General features: G+C 46.0%; 1 protein-coding gene across 2 annotated transcripts in view; it reads left to right on the top strand.

The window, feature by feature from the left end:
• Positions 1 to 953: 953 nt before the first annotated feature.
• LOC146811661 (serine protease 27-like) overlaps positions 954 to 27,928 on the top strand; it is a 333,108-nt gene continuing 306,133 nt past the window's right edge. Inside the window, exons 1-2 of one of the 2 annotated variants that reach the window (XM_085618633.1) lie at positions 954 to 1,514; positions 15,076 to 15,102. In XM_085618633.1, coding sequence (XP_085474759.1) covers positions 1,466 to 1,514; positions 15,076 to 15,102 — 76 coding nt within the window. In that variant the 5' untranslated portion in view covers positions 954 to 1,465. The remainder of the gene's footprint in view (positions 1,515 to 15,075; positions 15,103 to 27,928) is intronic. The other variant, XM_085618631.1, reaches the window with a different exon arrangement.

The raw sequence follows: 27,928 nt of genomic DNA on the forward strand, positions 1-27,928 counted from the left end.
TGCCAATAATATTGTGTGAGTGGTGATTCTGCAGAGGCACCACACCCTGCAGATGGTGGGGAAGGTCTTTGAATGACTCCCAAGCAACCCTAGAAAACCTCTCACTCATGCCCTAGTCAACAGCAAGTGAAACGATGGGAATAGCCTCTAGGCCGGTATCACCAGGCAACTCACTAGAAGACTACGAATCAGAACTCAGCAGCTAGACTCACCCTCAACCTCCCACACAGAACTCGCTTCATACCACACCTCAGGGAACTACACTGTCTCCCAATACACAAACACGCTCAATTCAAACGCCTCACACACGCATTCTAGATATCATACAACTTAGGCCCCACCTACCTGAACACTTGCATCTCCTTCCACCAACCACCCAGACACCTCCGCTTCACAGGAATCCTACTCGCACACATCCTACACATACATAGAACCTTTCTCTATCATCGCTCCAAAAACGTGGAACAACCTCTCGCTCCACATCCGAGCCACCTCCTCTCAACTTGTATCGCACAAAATGCTGGAGACCTGGCTTTTCAATTAACCAACCTACCAGAGGCAGAGCCGGGCACACGCACTTGCTCAGCATCAGGGTACCCTTGCGGGTGAGATTGCACTTTACAAATACACATACCATCGCAGAGGCACTTATACTTGAAGTAGAACCAAGGGTTTCACCCATGACACTTTTTACCACAAATCACTAACAATTTAATTAACGGAGCCTGTTAAAATGGTCCTGATCATTACACAATTCCCTTTTGTAGAGGTGTCCCGGATGAAATACAAAGTGAGTGCGAAATGCACTGGGGCTCTTGGTCCCTAGTTTCAAGCCAGAGATTTCTCCCCTCCGATTGGGTAATACAATGGCCCGGGTTTTGAAATCTACGGCGCTGCTCGCCACACACACAGAAACCCTATCCTTGCCGCCTAGGAATAGTTGCCAATGCCGGTTTCTGAACCCAACCTACAGGTTTCTGAACAAAACCAGCCATTAACTGCCTCCTTAAGGCGACCGGGAAGAGAGAGGGACATAAGAAGTTCTTCTGTTGCGTAACCCCGCCCTCCGGGGATCCCAGGCACCCCTCGCCTCTTTTCCATGCCCCTGGTAGTATTTGTGAGGCTGTCGGTATTTCTCTTCTGCGCTCAGGTGATTGGTTCCCTCCCTGGCCCTGGTATCTCCGCCCTGAAGCGCACCTGAGCAGTATCATCAAAACCGGTTCAGACACACACATCTCTAAGAGGACGAGACGGCTGAAGGCCGAACGAAGAAAGGCTAACTAACTTCACATACCCTCTCTGGTTCCTTCGGCCCCGAGCACCGACTTACTTGTTAGGGTGCTGGAGAGAAATCCCGCTTCCCAACTGAAACTCAGCTTTTCAAATCTTTTAGTATTTATTTATTTTAAACGTCGTGGTTTGCGATTCACTCCGAATCGGACAGTGTCGGCGGCAGGAAGAAGAGATGACCGGACCTGGCTTGGCGTTTATTCTTCTCGTTCACTTGAGCACAGGTAAGAGGCCGTGGCCATCGCTGTAGCCTGTACCCTCCGTCACCAGAGTACTTACAACTATCCAAGCCTGTGCGCTTCATTCACTTGAGCATAGGTATGAGGTCGGAGCTCTCAAATTTGACTTGCCCGCAAGTCAGTAACTCATCCAGAACAGCTGTGAGTTTTCGTTGTGTGTGGATGTTTTTTTATTTTTCTATGGAGTTTGGGACTTGTCCGCTTTATCCATCATAACATCAGAAATACAAGTCCCAGCATGCAAAGAGAAAATATTGACTGGATGCAGTGAGATCACAACCTGCAGAAAGCAGATTGCAGGCTGGATCAAGGTGAAACTTTTATCGCTGAATGAGCTCATAAACAAGGGTAATACATACCTACACTGATGCACGTGGACAGATGGCATTTCCTTGTTATTTAGACACTGGAGAACTAGTTTGTGGCTCATTTCAATTACTGGTGTGGCCAGTGTATCATACCTGACTAACTGTTTCCTTCATGTTCTGTCTTCTCTGGCATTTATACAGCCTGTTATTTGACTAGTGTCTCCTTGTCTTCCTTCTCTTATACAGTGCCTATTGGCCTTTCATGAGGTTTGCTCTTTTATGGGACTGGCCATGCTGTCACTCTTGACATGCTGTTTCTCCTGGATAACAGGGAGAGTGGTGTGTGGGCTAGGGACACCCTACATACAATGTGGCAATATGTGCTCCTGGTTACAAGCGCACATGAGCAACTCTGTTCTCCAACTTGCAGGCGCTTCCATCTCATTTGATGCCCACTTGCTTCTAGTGCCTTTACTTTCGAGGTCCTGGCCATTTTGACTCCAAATGTGTGGCTACTGCCATGGCTGGTTCCTGCCTCACTGGCTGCAGGTATGTTGCTCTACCCAGGACCTTCACTCTCCAGGTTTGCAGTTGCTGGTGCCTTGGATGGTGGTAGCTCTTCAGATGTTGCCACCTCTCCTTTGTGTTGGAGGGGCGCATTCAGTGTAGCTGGCCTATGCTCTCTGACTTTCCCCATGGCACTGTGGGTCTTCTGGTCAATTCCATAAGCCGTTTGTGTGGTGTGACCTTCCCTCCTTATGTTCACTACTTTCTTTGTTTTACTGGAGGAGGCCTTGTCACATCTTCTTGGATTTGATGGCTTTGCTTGTGGCTGGCTAACAGTCTCCTCTCCCTGCCTGTCACCATCTTCCGGGGCTGGCCCTGCCCATATCTGGGTTCCAGCCTTGACAGAAACATTCCATCCCACCAGGCACTCTGATTGTGTCTCTCAAACCCCTAGAACGTCTTCACATTGTTTGGGACTCTGTTTCCAGTCCTTTTTTCATCTGTGTCCCTCTCGCTCTGTTCCTGCCTCCTTGTTCACAAGTTGTGGGAGGTGGCTGCCATGTCAGTGGGTGAGCATCGGAGGCTTTGCTGGTATGTCCGAGTTCTCTGTCCTGTGGCGGTCCTACCAGCTCGAGTTGGCAGTTGTTGTCCAAGTTTTACATTACAGGACAGGGCCCTCTCCTACTGTCTTTCTTTTGTCTATCTGGGTGTAGGGTTCTGTTTGTTCTTTGGTTCTAGAACGAGGGTTCAGCTTTCCGGTCAGACATTTTGGCATGCTACTGGGCCCCAAACATGGTGGTTTTGGTCACTTGTAATGTTGTCTTGGGATCTGTCCAACTACAGCTCCACAAACTGGGCCAAGTACACCCCTTCCCCATTTGACTCTCATGGTAGCAAGGGCTAGTAGTTAAAGGATTTTCAGGGACGTTGTGTGGTGGGCAACAATGCAGACCTTGGGCAGCAGAAACAATAAAATACTGCCAAGACCAGTGTTTAACTAAAACAAAGAACATTCAATCTCACATCAGAACAAAATGCTCCAATCTTAAAAAAATAAAGATTCAGTTAGAAGATTGCATCCTCGCTAATGAGCTATGGTGACGTGTGGATGCCCTATAGAGTTCATTCCCTCCCTCCTTCTATCTGAATCTCCCTCCCCCCCCCTCTCCTTCCCCCCTTCCTCCACCTTTCCCCCCTCTTTTCTACTCTCTCCATGTTTGGTGACTCACCGGCGAAAAGACAGGTATAACCTTTTGATTAGGCACAGGTGCTACTCATCATGAATTACCCCAATTGATAGTTCGTAATCCATTCAATAGGCTGTATGCCCATATGTTTTATATCAGGGAAGGTTAGTCTTCGAAATTGGGTTTCTGGTTGTCAGAGTATGTACCCTGTCCAAGCAGGAACCACAATCCTAGTCTGGGTAAGGCGGATACACACTAAAAGATTACCGGTGCTCACCCTCTGGTAGCTTGGCACAGATCAGTCAGGCTAATATAAAGAGTCAATGTGAAAAGTGTTTATCCAACACAACACATAGTAACACAATAAAAACACTACAAAAAGACTCCACAATGATTAAGAAAAATACAAATAGATTGATTCTGCAAATATAATAAGACAAGAACGACAAAAAGCCAATGAGTAGAAGTTGAGTTATGAATTTTTGAAGAATAAATGCAGTTATAGCACTTAGAAGCAAATAGCGCTTCTAGGGTTAAAAAGGGTCCCCTTGGACCAGGACAAAGTCAAGAGATCAGGCCATCCACAAAGGAGTGCAGGCCAGCTATAGGACTCACACAGTGCCTGCTGAGCAAAAGTACCTTCGTCCCTGTCGCAAACACGAGATCCAGGATGCCTGATCGATTGCACTCCCACAGATGAAGAGATGTATTGATTTTTCACAGGTGTTGATGGCGATGCTGTGATTTCTGAAGATGAAGCGCCGGATCCGTGATAGGTTGATTCCGAACCGATGCGCTGGGTTCTCCACACTCGTAGCAGGGATGTGTCGATCGTCCTTCAGTGGTGGTGGCGATTCAGTGTTTTCAGTGCTGCGTTGGTGCCGATGCACCGGGTTTCTCAACAGTTGTCAAATATCATCAGTTGTCCTTCAGTGGAGATGATGCAGTGATTGATGTGGTTCTGCTCCAAGCAGATGGCAGGAGATGCATCGATTTTATTGGTGCAGGTATCTGGATCCACTTCCAGTGAATTAGGCGCAGGGGTAGAGTTTTTTGCAGCCCTGAGTCTCATACAAAAGAAGACAAGTCAACAAGGCCTTGGATATCACTTTGGTTTTAAGGCAGGCTCTAGCTCTCCCTCAGGGTCAGCAAGCAGAAGGCAGCAGGGTAGCACAGCAGAAAAGCAGGTCTTCAAGATCTGCAGTCCAACAGAGTGTCATTCCTTGTAACAGCACAGCAGTTCTTCTGACTGAGATTAGTTCCAGGTCCAGAAGTGTTTGATTTGAGGGGGGTTGAGACCCAGTACTTATACCCAGTTGTGCCTTTGAAGTGGGAGTGACTTAAAATAAAAACAGGGTCTTTGAAATGCACAGAAGTCCTTTCTTCCCAGCCCTGGCTCCAAACTATGCGTAGGGGGTAATCAATCCGTTTGTATGCAAACAGGACACCGCCTTTTCAGGTGTGCCAGCTCCTCCATCTCATCTTGCCCAGGATAACCCATCAGAATGCAGATGGGCACTCGGACACACCTACCCTTCCTGTGTTTGTGCTTGTCAAGAGGGAATGCACAAAGTGAAGCTTTCACCCTCCCCAATGTCAATTGGAGTCTGGCGGTAGGCACAGAAATCTGTAAGAGTAGAGAAACGACCACTTTCTAAAAGTGGCATTTCTAAAACAATAATGTTAAATTCAACTTTACCAGTTATGAGGATTTTTCATTACCATTCAAAAGGTATGAAACATGACAGAGCTGCTCCTTTTTAATCGAGAATTACAGCTTAAAGGTAACCTATGAGAGGAGGAGGCCGCACAGTAGTGAAAAATGAATGTAGGTGTTTTTCACCACCAGAACGTGCAAAAATTACAAGTGCGTGTCCTACCTTTCACTTGCACAGCACCCTGTCCTATAGGCTACCTAGAGCCTACCTTAGGGGTTACTTATGTGTAATAAAAGAGGAGTTGAAGGCTTTGGCAAATGGTCTTGAGTGCCAAGTTGAAGTGCCAGTAAAACAGCACACACAGGTTCTTTAGAGACAAGCCTGAGACCTATTTAAAGGGATACTTGTATTGGTGGCACAATCCATGCTGCAGGCTCACTAGTAGTAGTTAATTTATAGGCCCTGGGCGCAGGTAGTGCACACTACTAGGGACTTACAGGTAAATTAAATATCCTAATTGTGGAAATGCAAAATCTAACCATGTTTAGGGGGAAAGAGCTCAGTCCTGAGGCCAACAAAAAGAGGAGGTAAGCATTCAAACCGTCGGAGGAAGACCGCCCTAAGGCTGACAGGTCTAGCAGTTAGTCTACTTACAGAATGATTCACCTATGCATAAATCAGCCACAGTCTCTCATTTTATGCATGCAGAGCCCCATGCTATTTGCTCAATAGCTTTGTGGATCAGCATTCCTGACTGATGAGGTTAGCTACCTTGCACCCATGAGTTGGACTGTTGGTGAAGGAGGACTGCAGTCAGAGGCCTGTCTCCTTGCTAGGGTACAAACATTGAATAGTGTCAAGCCTGCTAATCGATCACTGGACTTCAGTAGCTGGGGCCTCTTGATATATGCATGCGAGTGCTGGTCATCAGCAGTTGAGGCCTCTAGGCCAATTTATGCGGCTCCTGAGAGTGAAACTCTTCCAATGGAAGCAGATGCACCAAACCTTTCATGGCCTCTGTAGGAATTACCAGGCAGCATGATGATGCTCAAGTATGCAATTCACACCTCTAACTATATTGAGAGGCTCCTCACAATCCGGGCCAAGATCGACCTTGCTGCCTTAAGCCAGTTGGCTACTTCTGGATTCTCCTCATTGCAGGAAAACCTTTGGCTTCTCCTCCTGGGCTGACTCTTGCCCCACAGGGCTGGGCTCTCTTTGCCTCTCTGAGCAGGCAGGCATGCTTTTAGACTCTAGGCAGATCCTTGACTTCTGTAGTACTCATTTCTGGGAGACTGGCTTTTCTGCAGACTGCAGTCCTGATCACACAGCAACCCTTTGAGTACTTTACAAAGTACTCCCTTCATTGGTCACCCCTTCATTGGTCAAGAAGAATTTTGAACAGAAACGCAGTGAAGTGGTTTGGATCACACTTTTATATTTATTTCCCAGATAGTGGATGGGGGTTCACTGTCAGAGGTTTCGGAGTTGGTTTAGGTTCTCTTTCAAATGTTATTTGTAGCTTCTCAAATGTCATTTTTTGGCTGCTCGCTTTTGTAAGGTGATGTCTCTCGTAGCAAGTTGCAATGAAGCTTGCCTAAACTAGGATCACCCAAAATAAGATCACAATGCAAGATGGCTGCACTGTCCTTTATCAGCCATTCTGAAGTGACAATAATGGATATACAAAATGGAAAGCCCTGCCTAGAACTTTATTCCACTTCAACAACAGAACTTTAAGATCTACCTCTACCATTTGCCGTGTTCAAGAACAACTACGAAGTAAAAACTTCAGAGTAAAGGCTGTTTCCCTCTTCCTCATTTCTGCATCTACCCCCTCAAGAAGCAAGAATGCAGTCAATACATTTCCATTGTCTGGGAAAACTCTAGCCACACTCCGTCTTGTGCCAGACTAAAGCAGGAGCCAGCCAAAATGGTTCCCACTGGTTACAGTACTAAAATTCTAAATATGCATTCTGCTGTCCTAAACACACACATACTTTTACTCGACACACATGCACATGGAATGTCAGCACAAAGTCTAAGTATGCATGAAATTGGGAGCTTTATGGAAGACGTCTCAGGTTACTGTGCTCTCTCCAAACAGATAAAAAGTTCTCATCATACCAAAGATTCTCCAAAACTCTGTTTGCTGCCACCACTGAGTCATGTTACTTATCCAGGGTATGTAAGTAAATCTATTACGATGGCACCATTTATGCACCCTTCCAGGCTACAGAAATGTTTCTAGACCTCGCATTACGAGGCACAGGCTTAGGCTTCTGCACACATGCTAGATTAGCATGCAGATGGGGCCAAACAAAGTCAGGATACCAGTTTCACATGCAGTCTGGCACTCAAGGAAAAGTGGTACAGGCCCACTCACCATTCGGGGCACATTCCTGTCCACACTCTACCTCATTCATATTTTCTGTGCTGGGTTGTTGGAGGAGTATTTGAGCTTTCCGATTTTTGATGCAGCTTTTTTGGTGTTGTCTGGCTGCTCACCTCTTGCTGTACATGGTTTGTTTTTTGATAGTCGCATGGTTCCACTCTTTCCGCTTCTGTTTTATCCTTGACACTCAATGGTCATGGTCTTCCCAGATTTTCCCTCACCTTTTTCGGGGAGGTTGCTCACTTTCTCTCAGTGCTTGCTAGGCTTCCTTTGTGTGCCACTATTGTTTGCATCTTGCGGTTGGTGTTGCTGTGTAATGGGCCTCTTCTAAAGTTTGCTGGTTCATGGATTAATTCCACATGTCTCAGGTGCCCTTTTAGCTGTGGTTCCACTTTCAAAGGGATTTTTGATGTGGTCCACAAGGAGTTATTTCTTACTGGGTAGCTAGAGGTTACTTGATTCTGGCCCTCTTCTATTGTCTCTGTTTAGCCCTTCACCTTCAGGGGTTGTATGTTGATGGTCTGAACTTTGCAGTTAGTGTCTTTGTTCTATTCAACCTTGCTTCTTTACTTCATAATAATTTTGCTAACAGCACTAGTTGCTTGATGTGTTTTCTTTCTGGTATTCTCTAAGGTCCGAGCTGTTGCTTTGGTATTCCTCGTAAACAATGAGAAGTGAATTAGACTCCACAATTCCTATAGTGAAATCCTCTTTGCTCTATTACTACTCCTTTATTTGCCAGTCATTTCTACCCATCCGCTCTCGCTTTTGATTGGTGCAGCTTTCAGAGATTTGTTATGGCCATACTGGTAACATCAGTACAATTTATGATAGCCAGTAAGGTGGGCAGGCCTTATAGTTCCACAACTTAAAAACTCGTGGGAACCCCAGTAATAGTGGCATTGAGGGGGATTTACCCGCACTTGATTTGTTCATATGTTGTACATGTCCTGAAGAAGGTCGTACAGATCTATTGAAACCCCCTAAAATGTGCGCCGACATGCTTTAATAAGATGTATTGCTTGAGGACAACAGTATACTTGAATATTGAAACTATGGACCATCAACTGAGGAGGGTCCCTCCCAAACATTACAGAAATCAGATTATAGAGTGTGTATGAGTGTTTATGAATTAGTAATATAGGGTAAGGAGGCGACCTCTTCTTGATAAATGCTATTGATGCATTACATATTTTTTTCAAATATGCCTACTTCTGAATAATAATGAAAAGGAGGTATATATTATACATTTTTTGTTATTGAGGGAGAACCAAATCATGTATTGATTTACTGTGGATAATAGGTGAACGGTGGGCAAGGTTTTTTTGTTTTGTTAACCACACTGGAAGGCCTTACATTTTAAACATGCATCTGAATTGTTTTCTGTGCAGAGGTTTAATTCACCTCACAAGAAATGCTAGTGCAAGAACAAATAGAACTTTCAGAATGTCCGATTACTTACCAGTAATCCTAATTTCTTTAAGTTCTTCAGAGTAGAAGCTCTTTTAAAAGAGGAGTAACTATAGCTGGTGAAGTTTGGAAACAAGTGGGGCATACAAGTCCACGTGTCTACGGTAAACATCGTTTACAATGATGTTTATATATCACATGCCATTAAAACGCAGGCATTACAATGCCCACGTTCTTACATCGCATACCATTACAGCGCAAGCCGTTACAACGACTTGCTGTAGGGGGCAGAAGGTGTTGGATCTTAAATCCAATACATTCCCTACTGTTACACACACTGGAGTTGGAATAGTAAATTATACTATTCCAACATCCAGTGCCCCCCTACAGCAAGTCGTTGTAATTACTTGCATTGTAATGGCATGCGATGTAACAACTCGGTCGCTGTTATGGCCGCGTTGTAATGGCATGCGTTGGAAAGTGGCGTCTACATATTGCAATACTTCATGGTTTGCCAAGCAATCCCAACTCTCACTCCAGGGATGGTAGAGTTTTGAAAGCTTTGTAAAACACTAGATCAAACAATGTGTGTAAACACACGATTTCCAGGAGAAACTGTGAAAGTCACTAGATTTAGTTAAGGTGTTTCATTGGAGGCTTCCTTTCAATTCCAAGTGATATAAGGTACCATCCACTTACTTTCATTTTCCAATTCTACCCTTTCTCTGTAAAGTGGTGATCAAATAGTAATACAGACAATCTACGTGGAAAGGGCACCAAAGGGAATGAAAAACCCTATCACTCGAGCTTGGACCACTGATCTACCATCCTGTTTATTGAGGTTTAGATAGCAGGCTTCAATTGTGTATTTTCAAGATTCCTCTAGCAGCAAAAAATAGAACAGCATCATAAAATGCTCAAAGTAGCACAAAATAGTTTCATCTGCCGAAATCATCAAAGTGTTAGATTGCTGAGTAACATTTTCATTTTGTTTTAAAATATCAGTTTATTTTCACAGAATAAAATGTCACCACAAATCACCATGCTGTTGTCTGAAAATACATTCATTGTTCCCAAGTCAAAGCTTTTATCTTTCTTAGTACCTTCTCAACCAAACTGAAATTCTTTGTTGCCATTTCTTGGAACTGTGTCCCACAAATGCTTGAAAACTACCTGAAATAAACATTTTTTTTTTTTACTTTACTATTGGATTTTAGTGTGTAGTAAAAAAACAAATTTTGTCGTCACATTGCATGCTACTCTCATCATGTAGTCATTTACTATTTATTCACATGGACAGCGGTTGCCCTGCACTTTTCTGCACAGCCCAAAACACCTGTTTAATGTTATTTGTGGGATATACTACGCTGTGCCTTGCATTATAAGGAGATTGCTAGTCCCTGAAGAATTCCAAGAACATATAGATGAACAAGGTCGAAGGCGGAGTTCCTTTATAAGGGTGTGGAACTCCAAGATGACTTTTAATGGCCTTTTCCTATTTGGTGGGGGTACTTGGTACCTTTTAAAATACATGAGCACACAATCGCTTTTTCTACAAACCACTGACATTCTAGGTACATAGCGCTTTCATATGAAAGACAGAGCATGTTTGCCAACATGAAGAATAAAAATAGAATCTCTAGTGCTATATTAAACCCACCAAATCGTGGTTAGATGTTTGCTGAAAGAAGGTATTAAAATCCGTTTCACACAAGTCAGTTTTTTAAAAGGAAAAAAAAAAAGGTTCAGCCACCCAGAATGTGTAAAAACATGCAGAAAATGTACAAATTCTCTAAAACTACCTAAAGAGTGCAAAAAATAAACATGTTGCCATAAATATCTCCTTTCGTCCTTTTGGCTCGTCACTTTACAGCTACAGAAACCGAGCAGAAATTTAAAAAGCCAAGTATTTCTTCATGACCTGTCCTTGCCCTTCTGTTGCTGGCTGTCAGCAGTCATTGTGACTCAGTACTCAGCTATAATAAGTTAATGCAGTTGTGTTCTGACATTTCTTTATATTAGGTGACTGAATGTGTCAAGAAGCTGCTGATTGTAAAAAAACAAGCATCGGCATAGCCAATAGGTCTCGCCTTTGGAACCTTATTAGTGTTTGGTTTTCCAGCACAATATCCTTGGTGCAACAACATCAACTATTGCATGGCTAAACACTTATAAGGTCCCAGAGGCGAGACCTATTGGCTATGCCGATGCTTGTTCAGTTTGCAAATGACAGATACAGCGTCCTGTGAGAGATGCCTTGAGGATGGTGTGGAGATAATGGGGCTCTTTTTTCTTTTTTTTTTTTTTTTTTCTTTTTTTAAAGGGCCATTAGTGCACCAGATGCAGTGGCATTTGTGCGAAGATTGTGAGGGGCCACCTCATCACAATTTTGTCTATCTTAATAGCAAAAATGGAGTGGGAGATATATTCCATGCTAACTAACATTAAGGGATGGTCATTCTTGTGCACATGGACAAGGCCCAAGCAACACGAGGCAATTAGAAATGGGACTTCAGTACACTGAAGATGGGAATTCGAGCACACTTAAGAAAAGAGAACCATCCAGCACAGCAGGCGCACACGTACGCTGTAAGTACCTGACGGTGGTACGTGATACAATTTGTAGACTCTAACTTCCTGCGCAGGCGAGGAGGTGCAGCGAGTGCCAGTGACGTGTACTGTTAGTGGAGTCTTTGTGGGAACCCACCTGGGATGCATTTATGGGTAGGGCAGAGGGTCTTCCTAGTGATTTGGGACATTGACAGGAAGCCAGGATAGTGGTTTGATGATAGTCGGGGCAATAAAATGTCGGAGCTGAAACAACATTCTTGAGCCCTAATCACACAGCTATTAGTTTGCGCTCATTCACAAACTCCCCCATTCCGTTAACACTCTGGAAATGGTTTAAGAATTACTGCTGACACAGGCAGGATTAAACCGGTTACCATGGTGTGAAGGGGAATGGTGCACCCCAAAAGGTGACAGGGAAGGAGTTTCTTATCCACGAACAAAAATATTTTGCCTGTAAAAATAAAAAATAAGAAAACACAAGGCAAAAAAAAAAACAGACACAGCCGTCACCTCCACCGGTGCAACCAACAGCACACAATTTCATTCCAAAGCATAATCAGGGAACAGCGCTGTGACTCCACCCACAAGACGAAATTAAAGAACTAAACACACACACACACATCCAAACACAAAGAAGATAACACTCAAACTGAAAAGTAGGGGCAGATCCCCACACTTCTAAACAACTATGTGTTTTATCTAAAACTGTTTGTCTATGAGCATCCTGCAACTATAGTAATATTCTCACTGAAATTCCGTAGAGGTTAGTTTGTCAACCTTGGAAGGATGAACGCCTGTGACGCCCCTATAAGGACAGAAACCAATCAGCAGCTAGCACTCAACCCGCTGAGTTATCTCATCATTTAAAGTGATACAGTGCCATTCTGCGCGAAGCTCGGTCTCCGGGGAAGTTCCCAGTACTGTGCTCGCCTTACCTTCCTCTAGCACGTTGTCCAGCTGTAGGTTCTTGTTGCAGTCTTCGTCCATCACCCCATGCGTGCTCCAGCACTTCATGACCCCCTTACACTCCGGCCCACCCCCTGTCCAGTTCGGACTCAATGGGGGACGTGGGCTACTGTTAGTGCCAGATGGCAACGGTCGCATCTGAGAGATCTGAAGGTGGAAGGGAGGCAAAGAAGGGGAAATGGAGGGCGGATGGCCGAGGGCCGAGTGGGATGTGAATGAGCTCACAAGAAAACAGAAGGAGAGAGAACCCGAGTAAGAAAGGGGTGTACAAGAACTCCAAGAGAACGGATGAAGGAAGAAGGCAGGAGTGGCGGGGAGGAAACTAAGTGAGCCATGTGGGAATTGTTGGGGGGGGGGGGAAAGGAGGTTTGGGAAATAAATAAAAGTAGGGGGAAGGCTGGGAGGGAAATTGGAAATAATAAAGAGGGAAACGAAGAGTCGGAGGAGAAAGTAGCGAGGAAACATGGATTTGGAAAGGTGGGGCAAGTGCCAAAACTATAACTGGGAGAGAGAAACAAATGAAACAATGGCTGTCGAAGCAAAATAAATGAGAATGTAAAGGAGCAAAGAAAAATAAATCAGGGATAAAGTTAAATAAGAACGCAAAGACGGGGGCTAGAAAGGGGGAGCTGTAAGAAAGGACGGGTGGTGCGTGTGAGAGAGAGGGGGAGCAGGAGGTGAGCCTGTGAGTGGTGCGCAAGTGCGCGTTTGGGAAGGCAGTCTGCTCTTTTTGGAAGCACTGCACTTGTGGCGCGCCCCTGCACGCTCCCGCAAGGTGGATGCCGCCACAAGCACGAGTGTTTGCTTTCCAAAAGAGATGAACGATGGCTAAAGGTCCTCCTAAGTAGCGCATGCGCACTGCGTAGGCAAGACCTAAAAAAAGAAATGGAGACTGTTTTTAGATTTCGCCTTGATAGTGCATCCACTGTCTCTACAAGACATGTTATTTACCTATTGTGGACTTACAGCCCACCCATAGATTACCATTTGTTAATTTCAGTGGCGGTCTTATTTCCTTTGTCCCAGTTTTTGTTTTGGAATGCGGGTGTCCTGTCCTCTTCTTGTGTTTGTCCCTCCCCTGGAGCATAGGCCAAGTACTTGTGACCATTCACTTTTCCTGTTTATGGAGGTACATTTTCTTTGTATTCAAGCACTCCAAATAAGTGCTTGGGGTTTAACGTCTGTCTCTCATACCCCATCTATGTAGCTTCTATTCCCTCCCACCCATCTCCCTTCCAAGTTGCTTCTTTTCCCTCCCACCCCCCTGCCCTGCACTCTACGCCACTGTACTCTACCACACTGCACTCTACTCTGCATCATTCTACTCTACACCATTCCACTCTGTACCATTGCACTCTACACCACTGCACTCTACTCTGCACCAGTCTATTCAACTCCACTCTATATCAATACAACTTTACGTTGCTGAACTCTTTGTCAACACCACACAACTCTGCGTCACTCTACACCATTTTTTTATACCTCTGCTCTATTCCACTGCACTATACACCACTATGCCACTCTACCCTGTGCCACTGCACTCTACTCTGGGCCACTGCACTCTACTCTAGGCCACTGCACTTTATGCCACTGCAATCTGACACACTACTCTGTGCCACTCTACACCACAGCAGTTTACTCTAAGCCACAACACTCTACACCACTCTACTCTGTGTCACTCTACTGTACGCCATTATACTCTGCACCAGCAGGGTTCCATGCAGGTAAGCGCGGTGGCGGTGGCGGTGGGGTGGGGTGGGGCTGAGTGATGTAGAGAGAAGATGGAATAGGATTTATTTAATTTTCCCCTATTCCATCATCTCTTCACTCCCCTGCCCCACCATGCTTACCTGCACGGACTGCCACTCTGCACCACTGCACTCTACACCAGTCCACTCTGTTCTTTTGCTACTGCACTCTACTCTGCACCACTCTATGGCACTGCACAGCACCACTCTACTCTATGCCGCTCTACTCCATCCATCGTCACTTGACTGCACAATTCTATGGCACTACACTCTGTGCCACTCTTTCAGCCGTGCATGTCGAGGACGAGCCTCACTTACCGGGTGAGCCTCACTTACCAGGGCCAACCTTGAGCCAGCCTCACTTACCAGGGCCAGCCTCACTTACCAGGGCCAGCCTCACTTACCAGGGCCAACCTCACCTTTCATGTGCCAAGGATAATATTCTATGGCCGGAATGACCATCATATGACCAATCACTCTTCACTTGGCCTAGCACATACTTAAACCCATTGGACACACATGCCATGCCACACCATACCATACCACACCTCACCCCCCAAGAAGGCATACATAAATACATATATAGCTAACAAGTGCATATGTGCCTGTGTGTATCAAGAGATTCCTAGGTTTTCCTCGGCGGTTTCTTCTATCCACAAATAATAAATTGAGTATTGTTTAGTAGCCCTTATATCTGTTATCACCGCTGCTCGTAAGCCTCGAGTGCCATGTTAAAACCGATTCTGCTGTCATTAATGTAAAGTTATAATTATTGTAAATTTTCCTTCTTTTTCAGGGCTCTTTGGGATGGCCTCTGCGCAAGGTAAGATATTTCACAAAATATCCCTTTTCTAAGCCCACTTTGCTCATCATGGTTTCTCTCACTACCAAGCCTTCAATTCACATGTGGTGTATCACAGGTTGCACCCAGCAAAGGCTGAATAAACGTTGGCCACTGAGTTGTGTAATGCTCTATGGGCTAGCTCCAACCTTTCCACCCCCCCCCCCTCCCCCAAGTGGTACAATAACTAGGGTGTCTTTATTTATATTTATTTTTATTTATAAGGTTTTATATAGCGTTGGCTAGACCCAGAGGTATCGGAGCGCTTTACAAGATAAGGATAGTATAAGGCACATAGGGTATAAAAGCATATGAAAGGTAGTGCGACAGAAATTTGAAATATATAAAGTACAAACAACATGAGCATTATACAAAACCAGATAAATAAACAGGGGCAGGAGCTATACATTTAAGTAATTGGGTAAATGGTGAACAGGAGAGCAGGGTAGATAATTACTGAACAAATATAGTATGATAGATCAGAAATCATGAGTAGGACACAGGATAGGAACCCCAATAATAATTGAGGAGGTGGGTTTTGAGGTCTTTTTTTAAACTAGAATAGGAGGGATTACAGCGCAGGTTTTTTGGGAGGGCATTCCATATAATAGGGACATTGCCAGAGAAGGAGCAAGACTATGTAGATTTCTTTTTATGCAGAGGTGGGATTAGGAGTAGGGTGTTGGTGCTTCTCAGAGGTCGAGTGGAGCCCGCAGAGTGGAGTTTCTTAGAAAGGTAATGCGGAGTGTTTTGGTGGAGGACTTTGAGTAATGCAGGCGGTTTTGTAGGCAGATCTTCTTTCGATAGGGAGCCATTTAAGAGATTTGAGAGCCGGGGATATATGACCGAAGCGTTTGCTGTCCGTGATGATCCTGGCAGCAAGGTTGAGCACAGCTTTGTTTGGAGCTAGGTGTACTTTGGGGATTCCATTGAGGATGGCATTACCATAATCAATATGTGACAGAACAAGCGACTGAACTACGAGTTTGAAATCATCGGTGGGTATGAATGGTTTGATTTTCTTGAGGTGACGGAGAGTGAAGAGGGCTCTTTTGGCAGAGTTTTTGATGTGAACATTAAGGGTTAGGGTGTTGTCGATAGTGATGCCAAGAGATTTGACGGAGTTGGACAGGGTGAGTGAGCAATTGAGTGCATTGAGGTCAGGGATCCATGATTGAATGGGTAGAGGGTTTATTTTGGGGGAGAAGAGAATGATTTCAGTTTTGTTAGGGTTGAGTTTGAGATGATTGGAATGGAACCAGGTTTGGATCTTGGTAAGGGTGTTGTTCAGGTGTAAGATGTCAGCATGAGGTTTAATCTTGTAATAGATTTGGGTGTCATCGGCGTAGAGGTGGTAATTTATGCCTGCTTGGTTAAGAATGAGGGTGAGGGGTTCCATAAAGAGGTGAAAGAGGGAGGGAGAGAGAATAGATCCTTGGGGGACTCCAAGGGAGACAGGAGTGAGGGTAGAGAGACAGTTTTGAATTTTGATTTGCTGAGTTCGGTGTTGTAGATAAGAGATGAACCATTTGTAGGCGGTGCCATTAAAGCCGAATCGGGTCCTAAGCACATTAAGTAGGGCTGAATGGTTGACTGTATCGAATGCTGCGGAGAGATCAAGAAGTATAAGAAGGCAGGTCTCGCCATTGTCAAGTGATTGATGGATGTCATCTATCACATTGAGCATTGCTGTTTTGGTGCTGCAGCCTTTTCTGAAGCCAGATTGGAAGGGGTCGAGAAGGTTGAAATTTTGTATGTGTTTGTCTAGTTGTAGTAGGACACATTTTTCAAGTATCTTTGAGAGAAGGGGGAGGTTAGTGATGGGGCGGAGATTATTTAGGTCATTGGGGTCAGCATTGGGGTTTTTGATTATGGGCGAGATTTGACCAAGCTGAAGGGAGGAGGGGACACAGCCGGTGGAGAGAGAGGTGTTGATGATTTTGGTCCAGAATGGTGTGATGATGTGCTTAAGGGCAGGGACAAGGTTGGAGGGTATTGGGTCTTTTGTGTGGGAGGATGGTTTTAGATTGCCGATTATATTGAGGACTTCAAGCTCAGTGACAGGGAGAAAGTTGAGCAAGGAGGCATTGTTGTTAGGTTGAGATTTAGGGGAGTTGGTTACTGGGGATGTGGAAGGTATGGAAATGGGTGGGTGAGGAGGCTCCCAGGGGAGCGGTAGGATAGAGGGCAGAGGAGAGAGTGTTGTCTGGAAGGGGGGATGTGGAGTAGGCATTAGAGGTGAGGACAAGATTGGATTGGAAGTTGGAGGATAGTTGTGAAGGAAGGATTGGTCAATTTTGGTATTTTTTTTCCGAGAAGAAGTGGCCAATTTCTTCACATCTGTCTGATGAGGCTGTCATATTAGGAGGTGCGGGGGAAGTTTGGTTTCAGATGATTTTGAAGAGTTCCCTGGGTCTGTTTTTGGCACGGTCAAGTTGAGTGCAGAAGAAGGATGCCTTTTCCTTGAGGATGTGTTTTTGTAAGTGGATCTAGCATGTCTGAGAAGTGCAAGATGGGAGGGTGAGGGATGGTGTCTCCAGGTTCTTTCCGACAGTCTGAGTGCCTGTCTCTCATTATTTATCTCTGTATTAAACCAAGAGTTTGAGGGGGTGTTTCTTTGGTTTTTGAGTTTAGGCGGGGCTAGTTGGTCAAGAATATCTGTAACAGTATTGTTAAATAGTTCAGTGAGCTCATTCGCATTTTGGGAGGGGGGAATGAGAAGAAGTTGAGCTTGGAGTTTCGATTGTAGAACACCTGGGGGGATGCCTTTTAGGTTTCTGGTCAATTTCTTAGGTCTGGTAGTTTTAGGGGCGTGGAGGTTTGCTGAGGTAGTAATGGTGAACAGTATAAGGTGAAGGTCGGACCAGTCAGTGGGGATGATATAGGTAACGTAGGTCAGATCATTGTTGGACAGAATGATGTCCAGTATGGATCCTTTAGTGTGAGTTGGAGATTGGCAGAGTTGTTTGAGTTCGTTGATTTCAGTGTAGTGAGGAGGGAGATGGTGGGGTCATTGGTATCTTTCCAATGGAGGTTGAGATCCCCCAAGAAAGAGATTTTTTTGAGTTGGATAATGCTGATTGCGCCAGTAGATCAGATAAGTCCTCAATGAAGGGCTGTGGTGGTCCCGGGGGGCGATAGATGTTGTGTAGACGAATTGGGAGGGAGTTTTGAGTTAACAGTTCTGCTTCCAGGTATTAGCATGAGGAGTAGCCTGGGTTAGTGATAAGGAAAATATGAACTTCCTTTTTGAAGATAATGGCTAGCCCTCCCCCAACTCTGTTAGGTCTGTCTTTTCTAAGACTAGAGTATCCCGGGGGGGAGAGAAGGTCAAGTATGCTCGTTGAGTGGTCATTTAGCCATGTTTCAGGGAGGAATGCAATATCAATGGATTCACTCAGGATGGTTTCCGAGATTTCCGTGGCATGTAGGACCGCGGAGCGACAGTTAACTAGCATGCATTTCAGTGGTGAGGGGTTGGGTATGGAGGGTGGGCAAGAGTGGATCAGCGAAAGTTGGGGTGGTGGTCTGTGGGAAGCAGGGGAGGAGGGGGTTCTATTTGTCCCTATGATAACGGGGATGGGGGCATACGGTAGTGGAGGGTTGGTGGTTGGCAGATTAGGAAGGTAGGAGTTACAAAGTTCGGCGAGGTTGGACGGGGAGAGATGGTTTGAGGTGCGGAGAGGTCTATGCTTACGGCATCGGAGATGGAGTGATCTCCAAAGGTTGTGTTTGTTATTGGGGATATTTGAGGGAGGGAGGATGGTGGTTTTATGGTGAGGGAGGGATCTGGTGCTGTGTACGAAGAAGTCTTTTCTGAGTCGGGCAAATTCAGTAGTTAAATTAGATAGGTCACATTCAATGTTGTGTAGGATCTGGGCAATTGAGGAGAGGGGAGGTATCGGGAGTGCGTGGTCTGATTATTTGCAGAGGGTGGACTAATGTGTGAGGGGAGAGATGTGGTAGATGGTGTGGGGTGAGCGGTGACGGGCTGGGAGGAGTGAGGGTTTCGGAAGTTAAAGTAGGTAGGATGAGTACAATGTTGTGTATGCTCGGGGTATTCCGGGTAGAGGGAAGGAATGACCGGGCATAGGAGGTGGGAGGAGAATGGTCTGGGGATAGGGAGTGGTCCTGATTAGTTGCGGATGGAGGCCTACTGTGTGAGGGGGGAGATAGGGTAGTAGGTATGGGGTGATGGCTGGCGGAGCTGTTAAGTGAGAGTGGAGGGGTTAGGTTATACAAGGGGCAGAAATCTTCAGTTGATGTGGTCAGAGAGGATAAAAGGGCATGAAGTGAGTGAGAAATGAATATATTGGTGTGATGGGGATGTGTAATTACTGAGGGTTGGGGTGTGAGGAAGATGGGTGTTTATTGGGGGTTGAGGTGGGGGTTGGGTAGGTAGAGCCTGAGGGGGGCGGGTAGAGAGGAAAGGGAGGAGCAGAGAGTGTATGGGATTGGTAGGAGTAGGGGGTGAGGAGTTGTGATGGGTGGTTGCGGGGAAAAGGTGATGGGTGGTTGCGGGGAAAAGACGGTGGGGTAAGTGAGTGGTTGGGTCAGTGGGAGGGAGGTTTGGGGGACAGGGGGAGGGCGGGTCATGGGAAGGGAATGATAAGTAGGTGACAGGCGTTTGGGGCTACCGTTATTCAAGGAGGGGTCAGAGGAGTAAGGGTTAAGGGGGTTAAGGGGAGAGAGGGAGATAAGTGGGGGATGAGAAGTAGGTAATTGGGGATGGGGGTAGTCGTTATCAATAGGGGGGTCCAGGGAGGGAGATGATGAGGACAATTTTGGGAGGTTGTGAGTGGATGGGGGGAGGAAGAGGTTTGAGGGGCTCTGTTCGTTGGGGGAGGAGGAGTGTTAGGCGCTGAGTGGTTAAGGAGGAGAGACATAGTGCTAAAGTGGTGTTCAAAGATAGAAAGGTGGGATGGCGAGGCTTGTATGAGGATGTTACCTGTTTTGAAGATGGAGATATCAATATCACCATGAAAGGCTGGGGAGGGAGCGGTGGATATTTTAAATCCATATGGGATATTGATTGATTTAGAGATAGGGAGGTGTTGGAGGAAGATGCTCTTCCATTTGGAAGGGCGTTTGGAGTAGATGTAGTTGGTAATTATGGGGGAGGTGAGGCTGAGGTAGTTTTCAACAAGGAGTGTTTCAGGGTTGCGGATGAGAAGTTTGTTTGAAATTTTTCCTTGCGTGTTTGGAGAGATTAGGGGGGGGTAGAGCATGGTCCAGGAGTTGGGGCCGTGTTTAGAGAGGGTATGGTCCTGAGGGTGATGGTCAGTGCTGTGAAGGGGCTTGTTGGGTGGACGTGAGACAGAGACAGTCTTGTGGCCTAGTATAGGAAAGAGCAAGGTCGGCTTTACCACTGGTAGCGCCCTGTGTAACAATGTTTGTTGGCGCCCCCCCAAGGCAACCTTTGCCACGGATTCCCTCACTACCACCCTGTAACAGTGCCCCTTAAGTCTCCATAACCACTCTCTCGCTCAGATGCATTTAATTAGATTTATAGTGCCACTCATACCAGTGTAGGGTATTGGGGCACTTTACTTCACACACATTACACCGAGACAATCAATCTTATGTGTGTAAATTCATGTGTAGGAATGTTACATAAGACAGAGGACTACAAGGTGTAGGAGGCACATGTCATCCATACCGAGAGACTGTATGGTTTGAGTGGTTTGTTCTGGAGAAGCACAAACTTAAATTATAAAACATAACGCCACGGTTGGGGGTTATATTTAATAAAAAAATAAAAATAAAAATAATTATTCAACCGAAATTAACCCGTTTTGCAATATTAGCATAATGAAAGACTGGAGAAAGAATCCTAACGCTCTAATCTATACCTTACAGTTTGCATGCAGCTCTTTACTGACCGATATTAGCTCACTGTTCTATATTAGGATTTTAAGGTAAACACTGCAAGTAACAAAAGGATCTCTCTGATAAATGCACTGACCTATTTATATTAACCCTCCCTACTTTGAGTCAAGACTTCCACTAGACAAAACTACAGTCTCACTCCAGGAAGAACATTAATCACCGGAGTTATACTGACACTTTTATTGTTGTATGAAAATTGCTGGAGGCAAAGAACGCGGAAGCAGGTGCTTTTTAAACTGCAATACGCTTGCAAACACAGCGCCCCCGAAGTCGGCACCCGGTGTAGTGACACCGGTCGCACCGTTCTACATCCGGCCCATAGGAAGAGGCTTAAGACTGCCTCACAGAAGGTAGAATGTCTCAAAACTGAAATTACTTACGATCTCTTGAGTCAATGGTCATGGTATTTGTTTCCCAATGCATGGTTGTGCCAACACCCCTTTTAAATCCTTTGTGTCCTTCTGATAAGACAGGCTTTCTAGCTGCAGATTGTAGAATGAATACAGTTGAAGGTGGAGGCCACCGAAACCCTTCTTTTGGGCCCAAAACATATTTATATTCATCAGACTTTGACCCAGAATACGAGCGAGAAAAGCAACGAAGGCGGAAATAAAGAGAGAGCGAAAAACAGTGACAAAGAGAGAAAGCAGGGTTGTAAAAGAACTTGGAAGTGTGAATAAAGGGGCAGGGAGAGTTTGTCATTGGAAGAAAAATGTATGAGGTGAAATCAAGACGATACAGCCTTTGTATTCTTAAACCACAACATTCAGCATTAGCACAATGGGGCTTCTGAGAAAATGTGAGCCAGCACCTATTTATGTATTTATTTATTTGCAAATTAACACTGCCTGTATAGAATTGTACTTCATTAGATGTCAACAATGGAGGTATTTTCCACCAAGTAGTTCAAAGTGACATTTTAATCCAGAGCTTGAGTTCTCATTGATGGTACTGGGAACCACAAGGTGTGACGTCTCCTTTATTGATGCATACCTATGCACAATGTTCATGTTTTCTTTAGAATGCCTGAGGGGTGTGGGCCTAGAAACTTTGAGAGACCTAGGCAAAACTGTGGATCTTTGTTACCCTACCCAAGACTTGTTTGAATAATGGTTTCCGTTGTGTATTGTGGACATACATTTCCGATTGTAAGTGTGAAATATGAAACCGCCGTGTGCCATACCAGCCACAGTGGCAGGCCTCTCCTGGCGTATGCTGAAGTGGCGGGGGAATGACTTTCGCCTTGATTCCTCAACCCGCCAGAAGCTTATCCGCATGATGTGGCCTGGTGGGCATTGTGCCAAAGCTCTGTAGGCCAGTGGACTGGCGCCTGCATAATGTGCCACATACTTTACTTTCAGAGAATGGGCGCATGGCCACACAAATGACACTGCCATCCAATATAGCCTGCAGCAGCGGTCTGTGGCCCACAGCACATGTGACCCCCCGCCGCCGAGGTAGCTACTGATTATGGCCACGCTGTTGGGTCTAGCAGCCTTGGCCTCTGCGAGTGGCTGGCCTACACCCGGTGAAAACTACGTCAAATCAAATGGCACCTGTAAGTGCACGGCTACTCCATGGAGTGTCCCGGCACTACAGGTTCAATGAGCACTGATCTCACAAGAGATGGGCCAATGTTTTAAAGGTGCAGTGAGATAGCCACGTTTTAAAGCCACGTTTAAAGGAACCAACATCCTTAGTAGAACAAAGGTACAAGGGAAGAGCATTCCAGCCTGCGGCAGCCAACCCAGAGAAAGAGGTGCCTCTCCATCTCTTCCTCTTAAGCCCCGCTGCCAGCAATGCATCAGCAGAAAGTGAAGTTCTAGATGGGTGATGGTGAGAAAGTCTCTTAGTAATATAGTTGGGGCCTAAGCCATAGAAAGCTCTATGGGCTAACACCAGTCCCTTGAACTTTACTCTTTCCTAAATAGGTGCAACTCCTTGAGATGGGCCTGAACAGAGGTGTTCTTCTGGATGCTAAGCATGAGCTGTGCTACATCGTTCCGCATCAACTGGAGTCTCTCGAGTTGCTACAGAGGGAGACCCCAGTACAGTGAAGTGGCATAGTCTAGCAGGGATGTTATGAGGGCATGGACTACCATCTTCTGACCAGGAGCCAGGAGCAGGAACAAACATTTCCACAGAAACTGAAGAAAGCCAAAACCAGTCCCAACTACACTCTCCACCTACACTCTCCACCTATGGTTTGAAGGAAAAGTTGTCATCAAACATCACTGAACTTGCTTGTTGGTTACACCTGCAGTATGTGGCATGTGCAGGAGCGGCTCAACCTGAAACTCCTGGGGGAGTCTCGCGAGTGAAAAAGTGGATACCTGGGAAACTGCCTTATATGCCGCAATGCTGTGCATCTGGTAGTGGGTGCCCCTTCTCTCCACCTCCTGGTCTGGACAACACCACAACTGACTCCTCTGAAGAGCCCAGTCCCACTGAAGTCAAAAGTTTGATGTTTGCCTCCCTGGCTCTACTGTTGTCCATATTGCTCCCCCCACTCGTGATCTACCATCCCTCGCTAGAGAGACAACTGGCTGGTGTGCTAATACTGTGTGGAGCTTGCCAAGTGGAAGGCCTCTGGACCTACCTCTGCTGGTGTTCTACCATGCTGGGCAAGGTGAGCTTGACTAAATGTCCCTTAACCTTTAGGAATCTCATTGGACTTGGCACAGCAGGAGCATTGATACTCGAGCTGCAGATGCGGCTAGGCACGGTGTTGTGTCTGCAGGCAAGTCTGAGAACGTCTGACTTGCCCTGTCTTTGTGCTGAGGCCTCACAGGCAGATCTCCTTGCCACGATAGGAAAGCCCTTGTCTGTGACCCAGATAACCAGAACCTCGGGAGGACCTTATGCCCCTCCATCTGTAGCCGTGAACACCTCAGAAAAACTGGACTCTATCCTAGATAGCATTGAACATTCTAAGATGATGATGGAGATTGATGTTGTTGATTTAGGACTGCCTTGAGGTGACCATAGAACCCTGACCGGGTCAACCGAATGGAGATGACCACTGTGAAGATTAGCCCGGAGTTGGCAGAGATGAGTTGGCTGATCACGGACTTGCAGAACCAGGTGAACTACCTGAAGGGGTGAGTGGAAGGCGCGAAGGGTAGGCCCTGCAGAAGCAACATACACATTGAGGGACTGGCAGAGAATGCGGGCGGTCAGGATGCTGTGTCTTACCTTGAGACTTGGAATAAAAGTTTTATGCAATCTGATAAATTCTCCTCCTTTTTACCCATTGAAAGAGCATATAGGGTCCTGGCGAGCAGGCCTACCCTCCCTGGATTTGATCCCTGCCCACTCTGAGCCAGAATGCTGCATTACAGGGAGCAGGATGAGGTGCTGAGAGAGGCTTGATGGCTATCCCCGATATAAATCGACAGTGCATGCATCATGCTTTTCCCGGATTACAACATTGCAGTGCAGCACCAGTGTGCTTCCTTCCCATGGTCAAATGTAAACTACACGAGCTGGTCCTCACCTGCTCCCTCTAAATCCCAGCCAGACTTTAAATTGTTTACGTCAAAAGGTCCCCCTTTTTTGATGCTCGAGCTGCTGCCTTGGACTGGGAATAGATTTTGACTCTAGTTGTCCGCCATCCCTAAATACGCAGCCCGTGCCATTGGACTGGCGCGAGTGTGGTTGATCAGTGCGGCATACTGGATGGACTGTTGGTGCCGGTGTGATGTCTTTGGAGGCTTAGACGGATGACAATCAGAGGTCAGCACTAGAGGAATCATCAACCTTCTACGGCCCAGGATCATTACACACAACCTAATATCGAGGCTCTACCAGCAACACAGGATCCTCCATCTCTCACACCTCTGTTGGGGATCACCTGCCCTTCCTATTGTGACTCCTCAGACTTCTGTTGACTCTGGGCCCCCCCCCCCCCACCCCATTTACTTGGCTCACCCTGGGCTCAATTGTGTTTCCTCTCTCACTTGCTCATTCTGTGGTTGGACCGAGGCAGCCTCCATTGGAGCCCAGTAGACACTAACTGTGGCTCTCCAGCCTGCCCCGGAAGTCTCACCCTCACTGGACTATTGGCACTTCACTTATGTATCTTCCCTGGCACCATGTTGCTTACTCATTGTTTATGGTTTGAATGATGGGCCGCTTGCTCTCTGATTTGCAACCCATATTCAAGTTTGTTACCTCCCTGCAGGCTGTTGTTGATATCTCACTCTATTCAATTGTGACTAGCACAATTTATTTTTGCAGCACGTCTTCCTACCCATTGCTCATACAACATGATCTTGTATTCCTTGCACCGTGCCAGTACTGCATAGCAATTGCATCTTTCTCACCTGGAGCGTGAAACCTATAAAAAAGACCAGCAAGTGCTACGCAGTATTCTCTTCTCGAAGATGCACGGAGACACACATTGTGCTCTTACAGGAGTCCCATTTCACTAAATCTGAGCGTGATCAGATTCCGAGGCACTGGCATGTCAAACTGTTCTCCACTAACTACTCAGCATTTGCCCAAAGTTCCCTGATATGGATTAGGCTGAGGGACCCTTTTCAGCCACACATCATCTTAGATGGGGAGGGCGGGTCTGCACTGTTCGAACTCAGGGATCCAGGCTCTTCTAAATGATGTTAGCCTAGAGGCACATCTGACAGCGCAAACGGAAAATGCCACCTTGATGGACCGGCTCCACTCCATCAAATTAATGCTGAGCTTGTCTTACAAACCCATATTGAGATGGACAAGCCAAGTGCTGTCCTTGCCTGATTGGTAAGATGAGACCAATACTTACCTACTACGCCTACACTTTGCCTGAATCATGACACATCTGCTCATACCCAAGCTGACCTTCACGTGGCCTTCACTGATTATTATGCAAAGCTTTATGGCCGGATTGGAATGCTCCTGACGAGGCCATTACAGCCTTCTTCTGAGATCTGCCTCACATCACACCAGACCAGCAATGGGAATTTGCTCTCCCTATCTCAGTAGGGGAGATTAAGGAACCATTTTATCCCTTGCCACTAACAAAGACCCAGGCCCTGTTGGCCTCCCGGTCAAATAATATTAGACTTTCTACGATCTTATCTTTAACCATCTGGAACATTTTTACAATGCAGCAGTAAGAAAATATAATTTCCCTGTGTCGCTTTGGGAACCTACACTAATATCCACACCTAAAGTGGGTAGAGAAACATCTGAAATGTCTTAATATCGACCATAAACGATACTGACTACAAGATCCTTAGTAAAATTCTGGATGAATGATTACTCCCCCTGATCCCAAAGCTAGTGCGCCCTGATCAGAATGGATTTGTGCCAGGCAGGAATACATCCTTAAATATTCACAGGCTTTTCAGGAATGTGGAGGCAGCCCCAGGACCATAGCCCTAATCAGCCTGCCTGGTTCTGGACTTAGAAAAGGACTTTAATTCTCTGAAACGAGTCTCTAGTTTCCACTTATTTGCATGAAACGGCCTGGGAGATCAGAAAAATTAATATATATGATCCTGTATAATATGCTGGCAGTCCGACTTAGGACAGGGAAACATAACTTGGGTGCCCTAGAGGTGTGTAAGGGCAGAAAGCAGGGTTGTCGGCTAGCTCCTGCTTCATTCTCGTTGGTGGCAGAGCCCGTTAACAATTTGTTTGTGCAGGGGATGGGCAGAATGGGGGATACTACTTGGGCACAGGATTTGTGTTACTTTATTCGCAGATGACATACTGCTTTATATCAGAGATGCGAGGTGGACCATTCTGATATACCACTACCCTTTAAGATTTCGGAGAGATCTCTCAACTACGCATCAGTTGGTGACAGTCCTGTCTCTTCCCCCCCCCTCACACCTTAATGCAGAGAACCCGGGTGTGGATGTGGGCGGTGCGTCACTGCCAGGGCAGCAGTGGATGTTCAGATACATTGGGATGTGTCCACCATGTAGGATGACCTTCATCAATCTCTACTAAAATGTAGGGTTTTCCTTGAAACCCCACGTTGGGGTTGGGATGCCCCATGGGAAGAGGGCAATTGGAGGGACCCTGTAGTAACACTTGCCTCAAGGTGCGTCCCTAGTAGTTCTCCCAGAAACCGTCCTCGCTTCTTTCCCGCTGGTCAGAGATTGACGATGGTCATCTTACATGGTGGACTCATCTTAGACCCAAGAGACTAAATAGGAGCCCTTATATCTCGCCCTGATGAATGCCATGGACCATCTGGGCCGACACGGCATAAAAATGTTGGAATGTTTCAGTTCCATAAGCAAGCGTACATATGAATTGAGCAATGTCGAGGTACTTGAGAAGGCCTGCAGGAAAGGGACCGAGATTGAGGGACCAATAGCTGACCCTAAACGGCTACGTGTCTCTGTTAACTTGGATTGGCTGGACACTAGACCCAATAAATGTTGAAAATGATGCCTTGTTACTTGAAAATCTTGATTTGTGATGCAGGTTGTCTGTTGACAATTACTGATTTCTAAGTTTCCCATTGTTGTCATAAATATTTTTTTAATGAAACGTTGTATGAGCCCCAATTTTTCTGGCTTTTTTCCTCAAGCCATGGTAAATAAATCTCAGTCACATGGGTTTTAGATAAGCTTCAGGTTTATTTCTCCGAGTCTCAGAAGACTATTTGTAATCCTCGTGTCAGGAGTTCTAATAATAGTCCAGATCGAGTTGATGAATTCTTTCAGACTCTTCTCTGGGCGACACCCCCCAAGATATCAAGACTTTCTTGTCCACCACTTTCCCCAATATAGCACTTGTCTGAGAGAGAGAGAGAGTAAGAATCCACCATCACCACATCATTCTGCGTTCCTCTGCTTCCCAACTACCTACACCTTACCTTTGGATTACATAGCTGTCGTGTGGAGGGGGTCTCCCAGGGAGACTCTGCCCTTTTGTCCTTTCAACGGCCTGTTTTAGTCAGGGT

Source organism: Triturus cristatus, chromosome 7 (genome assembly GCF_964204655.1).
Source record: "Triturus cristatus chromosome 7, aTriCri1.1, whole genome shotgun sequence".
Lineage (NCBI taxonomy): Eukaryota > Metazoa > Chordata > Amphibia > Caudata > Salamandridae > Triturus > Triturus cristatus.